Source organism: Charadrius vociferus, unplaced genomic scaffold, assembly GCF_000708025.1.
Source record: "Charadrius vociferus isolate BGI_N301 unplaced genomic scaffold, ASM70802v2 scaffold1020, whole genome shotgun sequence".
Lineage (NCBI taxonomy): Eukaryota > Metazoa > Chordata > Aves > Charadriiformes > Charadriidae > Charadrius > Charadrius vociferus.
Genome location: NW_009646502.1, coordinates 186,159 through 202,705, shown reverse-complemented (window position 1 = coordinate 202,705; position 16,547 = coordinate 186,159). Strand labels below are relative to the sequence as shown.

Genomic DNA, 16,547 nt, shown 5'->3' with positions numbered 1-16,547 from the left:
TGGTGGCGGCCCGGCGGCGATGCCGAGCGTGGCCCGGCTCCAGCTGCCCGGCGTTGCGGTTGTGGGGCCGGATGAGGGTGGCCCCGTAGAAGCGGTCCTTGAGCAGGGACCCCACCAGGCGAAACTCAGGCGTCACCTGCCAGCACGTCTTCAGCTGGCAGCTCCCTGAGGTGCCGTGGCATTTGCACTTCCTCCTCATGTTGTCCATCACCACCTGGGCGGGGGAGGGAAGGACAGAGGGGTGAGCATGGAGGAGATGTTTTTTGGGGACCGGAGAAGCCATCGTGGAGCTCTCTGCGGGTTGGCACTATGGGAACAGCACAGGCTGGCGTGAACAGCCATCAGAGCCCTGGAGCTGCAAAGCCAGGGTTGCTCTGCCCAGTGTCACCTATGTCCCACAGCCTGTCCATTCCCATCCTGGCAGTACCAACTGGCTTTTACACCCCAGCAAGGGATCGGCACCTAAAGGAGAGGATGAGCTACCTGACCAGAAGGAGCCTGGATCTCACCTTCCACTGCTGCTTCGCTCCAGCAGCATCAACCTGACCATGGACCCCAGTGTAAAGCCGGTGTGGCTGCATCTTTGCAGCCTTACTGGGACACCCTAGTGCAGGGGTCTCCCCCACACCTCACCAGCCAGGAGCACTGCAAGTGGGGCGGGTGGGAGGGATGCTTTCCCCTCCCCAGGGCTTTCCTCCAGTAAAGCCCCAGCTCCGGGAGTCCCGGGAGCAGCTCCGCTTTCAGCTCTTGGCTGCTTTCTTGCAGGAGCCCCGGACACAATGCCAGGTGGCTGAGGTGCTGCCTGCCACCATCATCCGAATTTCAAGCAGGGATTGAAGATGTTGCATCCAGCTCTGGAGTCCCCAACATAAGAAAGACATGGACCTGCTGGAGCATGTCCAGAGGAGAGCCACAAGGATGACTGGAGGGCTGGAGCACCTCTCCTGTGAGGAGAGACTGAGAGAGTTGGGGCTGTTCAGCCTGGAGAAGAGAAGGCTCCGGGGAGATCTTATTGCCGCCTTCCAGTAAAGGGGGCCTACAGGAGAGCTGGGGAAGGACTTTTTACTAGGGCATGTAGCGATAGGATGAGGGGGAATGGCTATAAACTGGAAGGGGGCAGGTTTAGATTAAACATTAGGAAGAAGTTTTTCACTGTGAGGGTTGTAAGGCACTGGAACAGATTGCTCAGGGAGGTTGAGGCCCCATTCCTGGAGGTGTTCAAGGCCAGGCTGGATGTGGCCTTGGGCAACCTGGTCTAGTTGGAGGTGTCCCTGCCGATGGCAGGGGGGTTGGAACTCGATGATCTTCAAGGTCCTTTTCCAACCTAAACCATTCTATGATTCTATGATGATTCTATGTTCACAGCCCTGACTTGTGGTTTGGGGAGGCCGCAGTGAGGCCAGTGCCACACGTCCACCCCCCACGAGGGCCAGGGTGCATGGGATGGGCTACGGCTGTGGCTTGGGCTAGCTGGGGAGTGCAGCTCGTGCCAAGGCCAGAGGCCAGTGTGGGGGCAAGGAGGATCTTGGACTCCCTGGGCGATGCTGCTGAGCCCCCAGGCTGCGTGCTGGGGTGCCCCTAGGTCCCCCATCCCTGCAAGGGATGCTGCTGTGGCCGTGTCAAAGGAAACGGCTTGTGCCCGGCAATCTCCAGGGGCGTGAAGTAGATCCACATCCCCACACCAGCATGGAAAGAGGCAGTTTATACCATCCTCTGCTCCATCCCGACAGGGTTTCCCTGCCGGGTTGCGTGCCCCCATGCCCACACGCTCACACAGGCTCCAGCAAATAAATCCCCTTCCCATGGGGACACCCAAGCTCCACTGGGAGCTGGGCTGGGGCTTGCAAAGACTGTCACAGGCTGATCCCCCCACCCAGGGCCACGTTCCAGGACTCGGGGGGAGCCCAGGGAATATGTGGCCCTGTGTAAGGTCCCATCCCACGATGCCAGCCCTGCCCGGCCACCCGGCTTCACGCCTGACACGCGCTGCCTGTTCCTGCCCCCTCCCTGGGGGGGACGCGTGTGCGAGGAGTGCCTTGTTTTGGTAGGGGTGGGTAGTTTTTACTCCTTGTTTTTTTGTTTTTAAGTAAATCTCCCCGTTGCTAAGTATTTATGGAAATGAAGGCAGGTCAGGGAAACACGCCTGGAGCTCGGGGCACACGGCGGAGAGGTCTGGGCTGGGCTGGAGTTTGGCTTTCATCCTGCTGAGAGTCCTGTCTCCTGCCGGGAACAGCCTCCACCTCACAGGTAATGAGCTGCCCGGCCTCTCCACCGTGCTCTGGGTGTGCCGGCCAGGAACACCAGCTCCTTGCCACTGTCCCTGCCACCATCCACGGGAACACACTGGCACCGGGACCCTATCCTTTCCCACATCCCCTCTCTGCTGCCTTGGCTGGACCAGGGAAAATCTGCATATAGGGCTGTGGCTCGGATGGTCACTACTGGGAGGGAGGGGGACAGTGATGTGACAGCTGGACAGGGGCTCATTTGGATCTATGGCGGGTCACAGCAGGAGCTGGAGAAAGCAGTGTGTGTGTGCCACCTCCATCACCCAAGCCATCACCACTGAGCATCCCAAGCCCCAGCACTGCAGCATCCATCCATCCATCTATCTCTGTCTGCCCAGGGACAGCTTGTGCTCCCTCCTACACGGGCAGCTCAGGGGGAACAGGACCCTGCCAGAGCTGGGACACCTGAGAAGGACCCATCTGAGCCTTGACCCCATGCTTTTGCCATCTGATCACTGCCACACACCCCTACCCGGCCACGTCCTTCCCCCATCTCACAGACACCCGGGTTCGGCACATGCCTGGACTCGCTGGTGCTTTCTTTCGCACATTCCCAGCTCCTCCCAGACACGCTCATAAGAGCTTTATCGTAGGTCTTTGTTGTGAGGGTAATGGGTAGTTCCTGGCTGCCTTTCATCCTCTCTTGCTCTGTGATCTGGCGGGTTAGGAGGACCTGCAAAGCCTCTTGCACGCTCCTGCTGCTCCTCAATGGGGAGCTTGCTCCCTCCCAGGGATGCAGGACACCCACCCGAGTCATGAGTTGGAATAGGAAGTCCTGGGCTTCCTATTCCAACTCAAGACCACTGCCACCATCAGAGGATGCTGCACAGCTGCTGCAGCTGCAATTCCCTCCATGGCTTTGTAGCTGGATGCAAAAGAGTAAAAAAACAGAGTGTTTCTGCCTGGTTTCGAACCAGGGACCTTCCGCGTGTCAGGCGAACGTGATAACCACTACACTACAGAAACCCACATCCAATGGTCACTGGATGTGACCATCGGTCGGATTGTCACCTCCTCCCAGCTATGCAGGGTCTTAGTCAAGAGACAGGCTTAACCATGCACAGAGAACCCTTGGGGGACACAGGGACCACGGAAAGGATGCTCAGCATCAGTGAGATGCTGGAGAGCCCTGGGTGCTGCAGCTGCTCGGTGCAGAGAGTGACAGAATGTGGCAGGGCACGGCATGTGGTGTGCACATCCACATCACCGCTCTGCTCAAGGGGTTCAAGCCTTGGAACTTGGAAGGGACGACCACAGAACCGCTGCATCCAGCACAGCCACTCATTTCCTAGGAAATCCCAGCACATTGCTCCTTATTACAGTAGAAAGATGGTCCTAGGAGTGAGGAGGGCTTGGGTGGGTATGAGACCCACGGTGTTGCTAAAAGAGCAGGACGGGGAGCTGGAGAACCCAACCCCAGGCAATGTGGATGGCCCAGCATGGCACCAACAGGCACAGACCAGGCACAGCATCATCTCCTTGCTCCCAGGCATGGCACCCACAACCATCACAACCTGACCTGCACACAGGCTCACGCCCTCAATTCAACAGGATCCCCGAGCTGGGCAGTCTGTCTGGCCACCGCTTCCCCACCCGCAGCTGGTACCATCCCCTCCTTTATCCCTTCGGTCCTCCTCTGCCTCTGCTGCCAGCTCCCAGCCTTCTTCCATCAGTCAGCTCTTTGTTCTGAAGCCACCAAGAGCTGACAATGCCATTGCCAGTCCCACGCCTGCCTGCACTGGGGGACAAACAGACCCCAGATATTTTTGCTGTTGCCGGATCCCGAAGGCATCGCATGGTGACACCTCCCCCCCCATGCAGATGTGCCTCTCTCACCTTCCCCTCCTTCTGCAGGGGGCTGTGGGGTTTCCCTTGGGAAATGGGCAGTGCAGACCTGAATTTTTTGAGCGCTGCCAAGAGCTCCAGTGGTTTGGGGCATTCAGAGCAGGAGGGGAGCCCGGATGAGCCCTGCAGCCAGTGGTGGGACAGAGGTCTTGCCTGGCTTGGGGCAGAGCAGCCTGTGGAGGATCTAGCTGCCTAACGCTCAGCGAGCCTTTACCACACGCAAACAAAGCCAAACAAGCAAAAAGCTCTGGCTTTCCCCAGGCATTTACAGCTTGGCCAAACTAGGATGGCTTTTCAGGGCCGTAAAGCTCAGCTCCGGCACCAGGGAAAGGCACACGTCAAGGCCCTGCTCTGCAGCGTCCCCGTCTCATAGCTGCCTTTAAACATGCTCAAAGCAAGAGGCACATCCACAAGTCTGAGCCATCCCGGGGAAACACTCCCTGTGTCATTCTGATCTCTAATTACTTATTCCCACAGCCATTTCACACCCCTCTGTGCCGCCCTGGCAGTGTGTGCTTGGGGTCTTGAGGACAAGTGTCCCACTGGATCCATGGGACGGGGTCTCCCCGGCACCTGCTGGGAGCAAAGGCAGGCAGGGAAAGGCAGCTGTCCTCCCAACCCCTCCTGCCCATGCTCTTCTTGTCTCCAATGTCAGGCTGCTATTAAACATCAGCTTCCAGAGACAGCGAACTACTAATTAGCACCTTTAACGAGACCTGACATCATAAGAATGGAGGGGAGGCTGCCCTGCTCGCCTGGGCAGGCTCCAGCACCCCCCCCCGGAGCCAGGGGACAAGGCTGTGGGCTGTCACCTCAGCTCCCGAGGGGATGCTGCACCTCCCAGCTGGCACAGGCGCCCTCTGCCTGGCTCGGTCCCACTCACATCTGCCTCCTTGGGACACCGGCTCCCTCTTCGGAGGCAGAACCACAGCTGGGTGCAGCAGAGCCTGTGGTGTCCCCTCGCTGGGGACAGTGCATTGCAGCATCTGCCTTCTCACATGATGCCGGTGACTTTCTCTTCCCTGACCATAGCTCTCTGCTGCTGCAGCTGCCCAACACCAGTCCACCCAGTCCCTGAGAGGCAGGAGCTGGACTCATTGCTATGCCACCCCCGTAGCACCGCTGCAGCGCAGGCAGGTGACAGCAGCCTGGGGAAGTGTCCCTTAGCAGGGGGACAGCAGTGATGCTTGGAGGTGCTCTCCCCAGCGGAGATGCTCAGCAGCAGGGCTGCCTCACTGCCTTTGCTCTGGGCAAAACTGGGGAGAGGGGGGGTCTGGGAGGCAATTCCAGCCTCGCACGCGTGTCCCACCACAGCCAGCACGAGCCCCTCGCAGCCTTCCCACGCGTGCCCTGGGGACACTGTCCCCACCACCATCGCCCCATAGCCCTGCTCACCTGCCGGCCCACGCGGTTGTTGTGCAGCCTCATGCGGGAGTGGATATCCCTGTAGGTTTCCCGGGAGTCGAGGAAATCCTTGGAAAACTTCTCCCCATAGTCCACATCGGGGCTGCACCCTCCCCATTCCCAGGAGTCCTGGAGGCCGGGGGTCTCGGCCGGCATGTGCTCCATGTGCACTCCGTGCACCATGCCTTTGCCGCGGTTCATGGCCTCCAGCTGGAGCCGGTGCAGCTTGCGCCGAAAAGCCTCCTCATCCCCCCGGCGCTTTTGGTCGCAGCCGCAGGCCTGCAGCTTGCCGAGGGCGCAGGCGTTGGAGACGGCGTGCACCACGCCGGCGGCCGCGATGGCATAGGCGAAGGCGCTCTCCCGAAAGCCTGCAAGGAAGGAGAAAGCGGGGCTTAGGCTGGGCGGCGGGACCCTCGTGGGGAGCTGGATGAGCCCACCGCCACGCCACGGTGCAGGGAGCCTGAGGTTCAGCTTGTGCCTTGCCTTGTTCCAGCTCCCACCTGTGCCATGAGCAAATCCTCACTTGGTGCTCTCCAGCCCCATCCCCACCAGGACACGTTGCTGCCCTGAAGCCCAGCCCTGCCCTGGCCGGGATCCCAGCTCCCACCATCACCCTGGGAGATGCCACCACAGCATTGCTCAGGCATCAGCGTTATGGCTCTGATGGGAAAGGCAGTATCTCCTCCCCTCCCCTCCCCGCACTCAGAGTTTCCCACTATATTAAATATAACGCTGGCTGAGGAATACTTCTGCTGAGGAATAGGCTATTTCTGCTTCCCCACAGGGTGCAGGATGAGGCAGTAAGAGGAGCGGGCAGCACTGCCTGCCCAGCCCCATCTGTCTGCCCATGCCCCTTCCCTCCCCGAGCCCCTGCAGCTCCCACAAGAAGCTCTAAAACGCGATACCGTGCTGGAAAAATCAAGCATCCCCTAGTTAGTTAGAGCATGCCGCGACCGCACCGCGCGCTGCCAGGGCCGGCAGCTGGTTGTCGTTAAACGCCGGGGAGCGAGGACGTCCGCAAGTGTCATTAGTTGGGGATGGGGCAGACGGGGACAGGGACGGGTCCCACGGTAGGGGCTCCGCGGGGCCGAGAGCGGGGGCTGCCTCAGGGCCGCTCGGCTTCACTGCAGCTGGGTGAGGAGCCTCCCCCACCTGGGAACTTCTACTTTATTTTAAATGCAAAGCAGTATTTTGCTTTGTGGGTGCCGGGCCAAGCGGGGAGCCCACAGTGCCCTTCGCTTCGGTGCACAGTGACCGGCCCCAGCACGAAGAGGGGAAGGAGGGAGAGCCGGATTTTGTGCCCTGGCTTCACACGTGAATAAACAAATAGCTGGAGTTCACCAGCCTCTCTCCCTCTGTTGGACAAGAGCAGCTTGATCAGCCCTGGCTTTCCTGCGGCTGAGCAGACGAGAGCTTTTGGAGCGTTTTCTCCACCAGATCCCTGCCATCAAAAGGGGGGCTTGGGTGAGCACCCCAAAGCACGGATCCCGGCCGGGGGCTCTGCCAGCTTCCTGCCTGTGCTGCAGAGTCACGAGAGGTGGGACCGCAACCGCTCCCCACCGCTGTCGCCCGTCCTCAGCGATGCTCCCCATCACGCATGTCTCCTCGGTGGTTCGCTGCCGCCCGCCGAGTAAACGCTATGATCTTATTAAAGGGAAATGAAACGCAGCTCGGAAACCTGCATTTAAAGTCACGCTGCTCTTTTGTGTGTTAATTTGACACTGGTGCATTTAAAAAATTAACGAGGCGCTGCTTAAAAGCCAGCAGGAGCCTCTCCCAGCTTCCCCTCGGTGTGGGACAAGCTTGCTCTCAGCCTGCCTCTTTCCATGCACAAGTTGAACAACATTTTTCAGCGGGCAGGTAATGGGGCTGCTGGTGCATACGCTGCGCAGCCTCCCCGGGGAGAGCACTGGCAGGCAGCGCCTGCAACACACCCACATCGCTGTTACAGCAGGACAGCACAAATTTGGAGAACTTCAGCCCCCACGTGAGCGATGCGGGATGGAGAACCAGCACGAGAAGGTCTCCAGGACCCCCAAATACTCCCTGTATCAGTTCTCCATTCTCACAACGTGGGATGAGTCAAAGCACGGCGCAGCCTAAGAGCAGGGACCTGTCGCTGCCACCCCGCCTGGTGTCCCCAGCTCCTCGCACAGCCGGTGCCCAGGGATGGCGGCAGCAAACCCTCCACCCGCTGCGACACTCTCGTTTCGGCCCTGCCTTTCCGTTAGTCTCTTTCTCACATATTTCTCCAGCCTAACAAACAATTTCCCATGCAGCATCTCCTTAAAATCCCTTCTGGAGCCCAGACAGAAGCTCTACCCCACCCAGTCCGTCTAGCAAGCCCGTCTCCTTATAGGTAAAGAGGTAGGATTCGTTTGGTGCCCTCCACGGCTGGGAAACCCCTGGGGTCAAGCCCCAGCCCCCCTCCTTCCTCCACTTCTCTCCAGCCACGCATGACCTGATGGATGAGACACAGGTCCTCGTCCCTGGAGCTGCCGCCCCCCAGGCTGCAGGCAGGGGACCGGCTGGTCCCCAGGACTTGACATCCCAGCACTCTGGAATTCTTGTCCCCATCTCACTGTGGTCATTTCCCTGCTCAGTATCATTCTGCCTGGCCCCAACACGCCTCCCTGCCTTCTCACCTCCTTCCCTTACCCCACATTGATGGGGAGCTGTGAGCAATGGGGAGAAGGGGACCAGGGCAGCGCTGGCATCACAAGAGCCGTGCCAGCGCGGTTCTGCTTGGAGGTTCAGTTTACATTCCTCGCTCTACCCTGGCCACACCAGAGCCCGGAGGATTGCAGCAAAGCAACGAGCAATGTGGCTGCAGGCGACAACCACCAGCCTCATGGGCTCAGCAAGGGTGGGAGCTTCCAGGAACCACAAAGCCGAGCCCGGCGTGTGGTAGCCAGCCCCGAGCCCTTCGGAGGAAGGCTCTCTGGCTACCCCTGCTACCTAAGACCTCAGCGGTGATGTCTGAGTCACCAGATCCCTCCAGAGACAGCAGAAGAGGCTGTAGCCGCGGGAGGTGTGAGGAGAAGTATTGCCTCCTGCAGGGAAGAGGGAATGGGGGACACCACCCTGACACCACCGCCAGCATCCAGCCTTCTGTGTACTTCAAGGACTGCGCTGGGCAAGAAGGATGGATCTCAAATCTCAGCCCCAAGTCAGATCCCAAAAGGGTTTTCTTAGCAAGGGAAAATTTTCCCTGTCAAGATGCATCTAGGAGATGGGGAGCCATTTAGCAGGACCCCAAGCCCCAGCTGGCACTGGCTCTACCACAGATGCTGCAGTTTCTCCATCTCTCATGCGGCTGTAGGATGAGGGCAATGGACCCGGCTCTGGCACGGCTGTGGGCTCCACGGTCTGCTTGGGTAGGGAGAGCTGGAGTGATGGCCTTCCTCCCATGGCTCACCATGACACCTGGGCAGTAATGGCCTCCCAGCACCCACCACCGCAGCACCCAGGTGGCACTGAGGGAGCAGGTGGGACAGCCTGGTCCAGGCGCAACCTGGGGTACCCCAGGGATGCTCAGCCACCCCCTCCATGGGCAACACCCCCGATAATGCCATCCGCACATCTTCCCGGCCCCAGTGGTCTCCCCCAGCCCCGTTCCCTCCCCTCCCCTCTCCCTAATTAAACTGCAGGTGAACCTGCCAGGGTCTGGCCCGGCGCCAGGCGCTAAACGCCTCCCTGCAGATCCCGACTTGCCTCCCTGCACCTCCTTGAGCGTGCCGGGGACAGCCCGCAGCCCTCGCTCCCCGTCCGCCCACGGCGCTCCGAGCCGGCAGCCTGAGTTGCTCTGTGGGCTGCCGGGAGCCGGGCTCAGCCCCGCATCCCCAGGGATGCTGCCCTGACCCCAGGGTCTCGCCTGCCACCATCAGTTGGGGGAAGGTCCAGGGGATGGGGACACCCACAGGGATGCAGCTGAGCATCCGAAGCACCCACATGTGCTTCAAGGCCAGGTGGGCAAAGCCCTTGGCTTGCCTGGGGGTACCGAAAACCCTGCCAGCAGCCCAGCTGCACGCGCACCGGGCCAGGCGCTGCGGTCTGTGGGCATCGGAGCTTGGCTGGGGCTCTGCAGAACTGGGTGCCGGGGTCCTGAGCTTGGCAGCATCTCCCTGGATATCCATAACAGCACCTGCCTCCTTCCCCACACAGAAAAGCCTCCCCAGACTCCAGCTCGCAGCTGGCTGGGCCCCAGCACCTGACGTTTCAACCTTGCAGGGAATTCCCCCCTTCTTGCTGTACAAAATTGAGGTTTGCCCGTGGCCACCCAGGCCCCTTGGCACCAGGGAGCCCTTCTAAGGAGGGCACGGGGCATGCAAGCATCACCCGTCCCTCCAAAGGCTGCAGGAGGAACAGCGGGATGCTGCACCCCAGAGCCATGTCTCCTCCAGCTGGGCACCCTTGGGTGCCTTCAAGGGCACCTGGTCCCTCCCTGAGGGTCCCACTTCTTTCAGAGGTGCATATAGATCAGGTTGGGATGAGCAAAGGGGAATGTTCAGGGAAAAGGGATCCCTCAGCACACCTCACACAGACCCTTCCTGACAGCCGGACAGTCACAGCCCTGCTGGCATCGCACCCACCCGTGGGTGCACGCGTACCAGACAAGAACAAGGGCTTGGTGACCCACCACCATCCGCAGCTTCATTTTTGGCACACACCCAAGCATGGTCCAGCCTGGCCAAGACACACAGCGCCCGGCAGCCCATAGATGCTCTGGGGGGACTTACATACTGGGCGCCACTCTCTCCAGTGAGGTGGGCATTGGTCATGCTGCTCACCCTTGGAGCAGGAGCAGGGGACCTGTATCAGTTACTGATGCCACCTGCCTTCACCTCACTGCTCTGTCCTCCTACATATTCCCCTGGGGCCAGGAGAGGATGTCTCTGCCAGCACTTGGAGGGAGAGGGAGGGACAACAGAGAAGGTTGGGACCAGGGACAGGACTGGAGGGTGCTGAGAGGGGTGGCGAGTGCCACGGAATGGGCAGGAGGGTGGCAAGGATGTAGGCAGCCAGCTGAGGAGCCAGGGAGGACAGGAGGAGGATTTGCAATGCCAATGCTGAGCCTGGATGCACACGGAGAGGATGGGGGCCAAGGAGGATGGGGGTTGCAGATGGCACTGGAGGCTCAGCAAGGGGTACAAGGGACACCCCACATCCCAAGGGATCAAAAACCAAAACCAGACCCGTGGGACTGTCTGGAGAAAAAAAAAAGAAAAAAAAAAGGGGGGTGTGGTGGTCTGTGAGAGCAGGGGTGGTAAATCCCTGGGCACCCCCTCTGCTCACCCTCTGCTAGCCTGTTGCGCCTGGCAGCCGCTGTGCCCTGCACCCCAGGGACGGATGCATCTCCCTCCCGCACCCGGCAGGTCTCTGCTCTGCCCAGGATGCTCTCAGGATCCCTGTCCCCAGCTGTGCTGCCCAGAAGCCCTGCCAGATTCCCAGCCCTGCCCGATTTGAAGCCTCCCCTCTCCTTCCTGGCTCCCCAGGGCTTGCCCTCAAACTTCTGGGATCAGATCAGTGGGATGGGGAGACAGGCACTTGTTTGCCACTGTCCCCTACTCTGTCTCCCCAGTATAAACCATCTGGCTCCACCAAGCACCTGGATGCCGGGCAGAGCATGGGACGGGCAGCCGGTGCTGCACCTCAGACGGCTCATACCTGCGCTGGGGAAGATGTGAGAGATGCAGGAGGACGGGGCGGAGGTGAGGAGAGGAGCCAGACGCGGACAGCGGGAGGGAGAAGCCAGCTACAAATAATTTAAAGTAAAATTCACGCACGGCTGAACTGATGGCAGAAGAAGTGGGAAAAGGAATGAAAGATTAAAGGGGTCTGTCACTTCGGGTTACAAACAATGATCCTACGAGCACGTTGCGTTCCCAGGCACAGCAAGGATGGGGCAGGGCGAAGAGCAGAGACCTGGTCCCGGGAGGTGAGATGCACTAATGCCTGCGGCATGGAACCTGCACCCCTCGCTTCCACCACTCGCCTCTCCTCCAGCGCTGGGCTCGGGAGATGCACCCAGCATCCCTGCTCTGATGATCGTATCCGTAACAGCTGCAAGGTGGAGCTCGGAGCTCCGGCTCTGTTATTGAGGGACACGAGTGGACTGGAAGCAGGCCAGGGCACCAGCCTCAAGGCGTGCTCCATGCCAGAACGGCTCTGAGCAACCGCATGGTATGGCCTGAGTGCTTGGGGCTCATCCTGCACTCTCTGCGGCCGAAAGAGGGGTGCTGTGAGGCGCCCATCTGCTCTGCTGCACCAACCCTACCTCCATCCTTCCCCAGTGCTGGGTCTCCATCCCAGGGGATGGGATCCCACCAGTGCTGGGACCCTGGGCTGAGCCATACCCAAGAGCTCAGGGCTGGGGTAAGAGTCCAGGGGCTGCGGGAGTCCCCGTATCCATCAGTCATGGCCCTGACAGTGGGAAGGGCTCTCGTGGCACCTGAGACAGGTGAGCTGCAAGTCACCGGCCACCAGCAAACTTGGTGGGCTGAGGGAGGGATGCAGAAGGTCAATGCTCTCTGCTGCTGGAGCTCCTCACCCAGCCTGGTGGGACCTGGAGCAGGGAAGCTCGCCTGGGTGTGTGAGCAACTTGAGCCAGCAAGTCAGTGTCTCCCGCCGCCTGAGGAGACTAGAAGTGAATTGCATTCCTCAGAGGACCTGGAAATACCTCGATGCTTATCAGGGCTGACGGTCCCCACCCTCCCTGCCAGGCCCTAACCTAGGTGCTGCTCACGGAGGGAAGAGATGCTGCCCTTCTCCAGGCACCAGCGGCTGCTCCACAGCAGGACCGCAGGCCTGATGCCACACATGCTCCAAGGTAGCATCTCCTCCGGCAAGGCTTGGCCCATCTGCTCTGGACCCAAAGGACCTCCCAGCACCAAAATGCTTCTGTGCTTCCCTCTCCAGCCATCTCCCCACCTGCGACAGCTGCCTGGGTGGTCTTGCCACCGCGTCCCTTCAAAAGCATGTACAACTCAAGCTGCCAACCTCTCCTCTGTGAGACTCTCCTCGCAATCCCAGAGAGATGTTGCAGGGCATGGAAGGATGTTTGGGGAAGTAGGGACAGAGACACCTCTCTGCTGGGCACCAGGCTAGGAGGCAGGTAGGTGAGCACCATCTGGTAGTTTTCTCCTTCCTCAGGAGCTGGAGGAATGATGTGTTTGCCGGGCACCTTGCCTGCCCTCAGCACCCTGCCTGCTTGCCACTGGCACCACATAGTTCTCTCCTGCCCACAGCCTGGGGCAACAGGACTTCCAGTGTCTGCCAAGGTCCAGGCTTCAAGAGGGTACTTAGGTGAGAAGATACATTCAAGTCCTATAGAAGGTCTCATCAGGTCACAACCCTAATCTGCACTGTGCAGGGCAGCCCCTCTGCACTCTCAGAGTCCACTCCTGAGGGAACCTCCTCAGTATCAACCGGGGAGGCTCTGATAGACGCAGAGCCGGCCATGCCTGTGGAGGAGACGAGGAGACTCTAGCACCGGGACTTGGCAGATCATGGAGGGCTAGGAGAGTTCTCCCAGCAGTGCAGGTGAGGGCTCTGTGGGCAGATGAGTTCCCAAGACAGCCTGTCTCTCTGCCCCCCGCTCCCCCCCCCACCCTGTGCCACCACGCTCCAGGGTCCCACAAAGCAGAGAGTCCTCAGCTCTCTGCACTGGGGACCCAACACAAAGGCAGGATGCCAGGGTGATAGGCTCACAGAGCTACGTCCCATTAGCTAGGGACATTTCTGCTCACCATGATGCACTGAAACACCAAAGATGCTCACTGCATCCACCAAACTGAATCCCAGAGCACAGCATCCACCTTCAGACCCACCAACTGTGCCATACACCCATAGCACCACTCCAAACACCAGCTTGCGTTGCATGGGGGAGAAGATGCCAGAAAGCAGTAGGACTTGGAAGGAGCCTTGGGAGCAGCTGGGGCTGGGCAGGGAGGAGCAGATCAGGGCAAGGGCCAGCATAGGTACAAAGGTACGTGGAAAAGAGCCCAGCTTTGCCACAGGGCAGTGCTGCTTGGTCTGGCAGACCATGAGGTTTCTCAGGCTCTGTCCGTCTTCATCCATGGGGATGCTGAAGAGCTGGCCTGGTCCCCTGGGCCAGGGAAAAGCTGTGCAGGAGCCCATGGGGAGCCCATGAGGGCTCCTGAGATCAGTGACCAGGCAGAGGGAGAGGAAGAGGAAGGAGGCCATCCAGCCCTTACCTCTGCTGAAGATGATGCTCTCGTAGGGAATCTTGTTCTTGGTCTCAAGGCTGGAGCAGTTCCAGCGCTGGTCCCGGAACTGGTGCTGGCACTCGTGGATGGCAATCTGGATGCCCTGGATAGCCGAGGCAGTGACGTCGGGGTGGCGCACGCACACCTCCAGCTGCCGCCGTGTCAGTCCCGGCAGGGTCAGGCACACCGTGTTGGCGTTCAGCACCGGCTCCGACGGCAGCTTCAGGCCCAGGATCTCATTGGAGCAGGAGCTGGGAGAGAAAGGGAAACAAACCCGTGGGCTCAAAGCAAGTGATATGCGGACCGCTCGCTTCCCCTTCAGGAACACACAGGGAGGGGAGATGCTCTTCTCCCCACACCGTGCCCACTGCCTGCAGGGGTGACACACCAGGGCAGGCTGGGATTGGAAAGGACGAGAAAAGATGAGGGGCACTGGAAAGGGTCAGCTCCAAATCTCGGGGGGGGGCGTCCCAGGGCCAAAACTGCCCCTCTTCCCCCTATCCCCGGGCACAATGGCAAGCTCAGCCTGGCAGAGATGCCCCAGTGGCACCGGGACCGCAACCCTCTCCAGTCATGTCAGCACAGCCTGGAGACCTCGGCAGCCTGTGCCCAGCAGCAGCCCAGCATCTCCCAGGGCTGCACCCCCTCAGCATGCTCCTCCAGGGCTCTTCTGTCCCAGCTGTGCAGTGCAGAGTCTCAGGCACAGACTGCCCTGGCTCGCCTTCCCCAGAGAGCGTGGGTTTCCCCCTGGGAGAATCCAGACACCCAGGAGCAGGAGACCCATCCCAGGTCCGGCTCCATCCCTGTTGCTGGCTGATCCCCTCCTTGCACCTCCTGTGTCCCGCTGGCACTGCTGGTCCTCACAAGGGAGGTAACCAGTGGGACCAGCCTTTTCCTGCCAGCTCAGCTGGGAAATTCGGAGCCAAGCACCCTGCCGAACACCCTCAAGCTCCCAGCAACCATCCCAAATCCACCATCACATCCCGACCCCACCAGACCTGATGCCTGAGACCAGCAGATGGATGGGTGCAAGGGAAGGCACAGGGTCCATGGTCGGGGTGCAAGTACTTATACAAGTAGAGATGCTGCCTGGGGAAACAGGGAGGTAGATGGAGTGTGGGGAGATGGACAAAGCGTGTCCAGAGAAAGGTGCTCGGAGCTAAGACAGTGGTACCTAGGACAGATGGATGCGGAGAGGGAGACGAAAGGGGAGGAAGTGTCTGCCCAGCTCCAGGGAATGGCTTGAAGGATCCTGGGATCCACAGCGTCCAAGAAGAGGACCTGCAAAGTGAGCAGTAGGCAGCAGGATGCCCAGGAGCATCCTGCAGCTTGCAGCAGGGTCCATCAGGAGCTCAGCACTGCCCTGCTGCTTGGTCAGGACAGCTCAGTCCCTGCTGAGAGCTCTTACCAGGCAGAGCTCCTTCTTCCCCGGGATGGCCAAGAACTGGGTCCCTGGGAGGAGCAGGGAGCTGGAGCCCTTTGAACCTTGAGAACAGAACTGAGACTTAGAGAAGGATGCTCGAGGAACGACTGCAGCTGCCTTATGGAGCAGCCAGGTCTTGGGAAGAAGGGTTACTCCCCCTCTGCTCCCCGAAATCCTGCGAGCCTGTTGCAGTTACATAGACAGAAGCAGCTCTTGGGGACCAGGGACTGACCTCCCAGGGGCCGTGCTCAGCCAGCTCTGGAGGAAGGGCTCTGCCCCCATGTCCCTGCTGAATTACAACTCGATCAGGGGGGAAGGGGAGCTGTCAGGGTCAGGCTGCTGCTTTCTACAGCTTCTCAAGGGTGTTTATACCCACCCCACCACTTCCACGGGTGATATGTGGGTCTCCCCCAGTGCAAATCCATAGTGACTCCAACAGGGAGAGTCGGGGTGGGGGGCAGCGGAGAGAAGGAGGGCAGAAAGGGCTGCATCCCTCCAAAGCCCCTACACAGGAGAGCAAATCCTCTGCCCGGCTCCTGTGCTCATTCAGACTATCGAAGCAAGCCCTGGCTGAGAGGAGATGAACAGCAGGTCCACAGCTACCATCAACCCAAAGCCCAGCCAGCCGCTCCTGCTCCAAGCTCTGTGGGGACCTTGTGCCCTGCCTGTCCTGAGCCAGCCACAGCGCCTGCCACCTTCTCCCAAGGCAACCCGGGGGTGTGTTATGGTCCTCCCCATTGCACAGCAGGGAAACTGAGGCAGGGGCCCTCGTCCAGGACCCCAGAGAGCGGAGGGCAGGTCCTTCTGCCTCTTGCTCCACCCAGGGCTCAAGGGAGCCAGGGACCAGCGAGGAGCTGTCACTGTCACCCTCCTTAGGAGGACACATCACTCCCCTCAGCTCTCTTCCCCCTTGAAATCTGGATTTAAACTTGATTTCACGGTGACAAGCCCCCAGGTCACAGGCTGCATCGGCTGCCGCTTTAATTAATACAAGTCCCAACGTTAACAAATTATATTTAAAGGGGCTGGAGGGAGGGGGAAGGGCGGGGGACCCCCCCACTCACATCAGCACCAGGGTTAACCCCTGGCTGTCTGCAGCGCACAAATTTGGGAGCAGGCGGAGGGGAGCTGCCAGCCACCCGGGGGAGATGGAGACAGACAGGGGTGGTGAGTGTTGGGGGGCCTCTTTCTGGAAGGCAGGCGGCCCCACCTTACCTCCCTCCCCTTGGGCATCGGTGGAGCCGGGGAGGGGATGCAGGTGGATCCCCAGCCCTAGTGCGCACTCCTGGGGTGCAGAGCCCGAAGGCACCCCACTCCATGGGTACCGTCCCCCGCGACAGTGGCATCCCCGCCGGGACC

At 60.2% G+C, this 16,547-nt stretch overlaps 1 protein-coding gene and 1 non-coding gene across 2 annotated transcripts in view; both read right to left on the bottom strand.

Annotated features, from left to right (window-relative positions):
- WNT10A (wingless-type MMTV integration site family, member 10A) overlaps positions 1–16,547 on the bottom strand; it is a 32,428-nt gene that overhangs the window by 11,256 nt on the left and 4,625 nt on the right. The window contains exons 2-4 of the mRNA XM_009883999.1: positions 13,754–14,016; positions 5,529–5,905; positions 11–214 (exon numbers count right to left, since the gene is read on the bottom strand). Coding sequence (XP_009882301.1) covers positions 11–214; positions 5,529–5,905; positions 13,754–14,016 — 844 coding nt within the window. The remainder of the gene's footprint in view (positions 1–10; positions 215–5,528; positions 5,906–13,753; positions 14,017–16,547) is intronic.
- TRNAV-GAC lies at positions 3,182–3,254 on the bottom strand. Its single transcript has one exon. It is a non-coding gene; the product is annotated as a tRNA-Val (tRNA).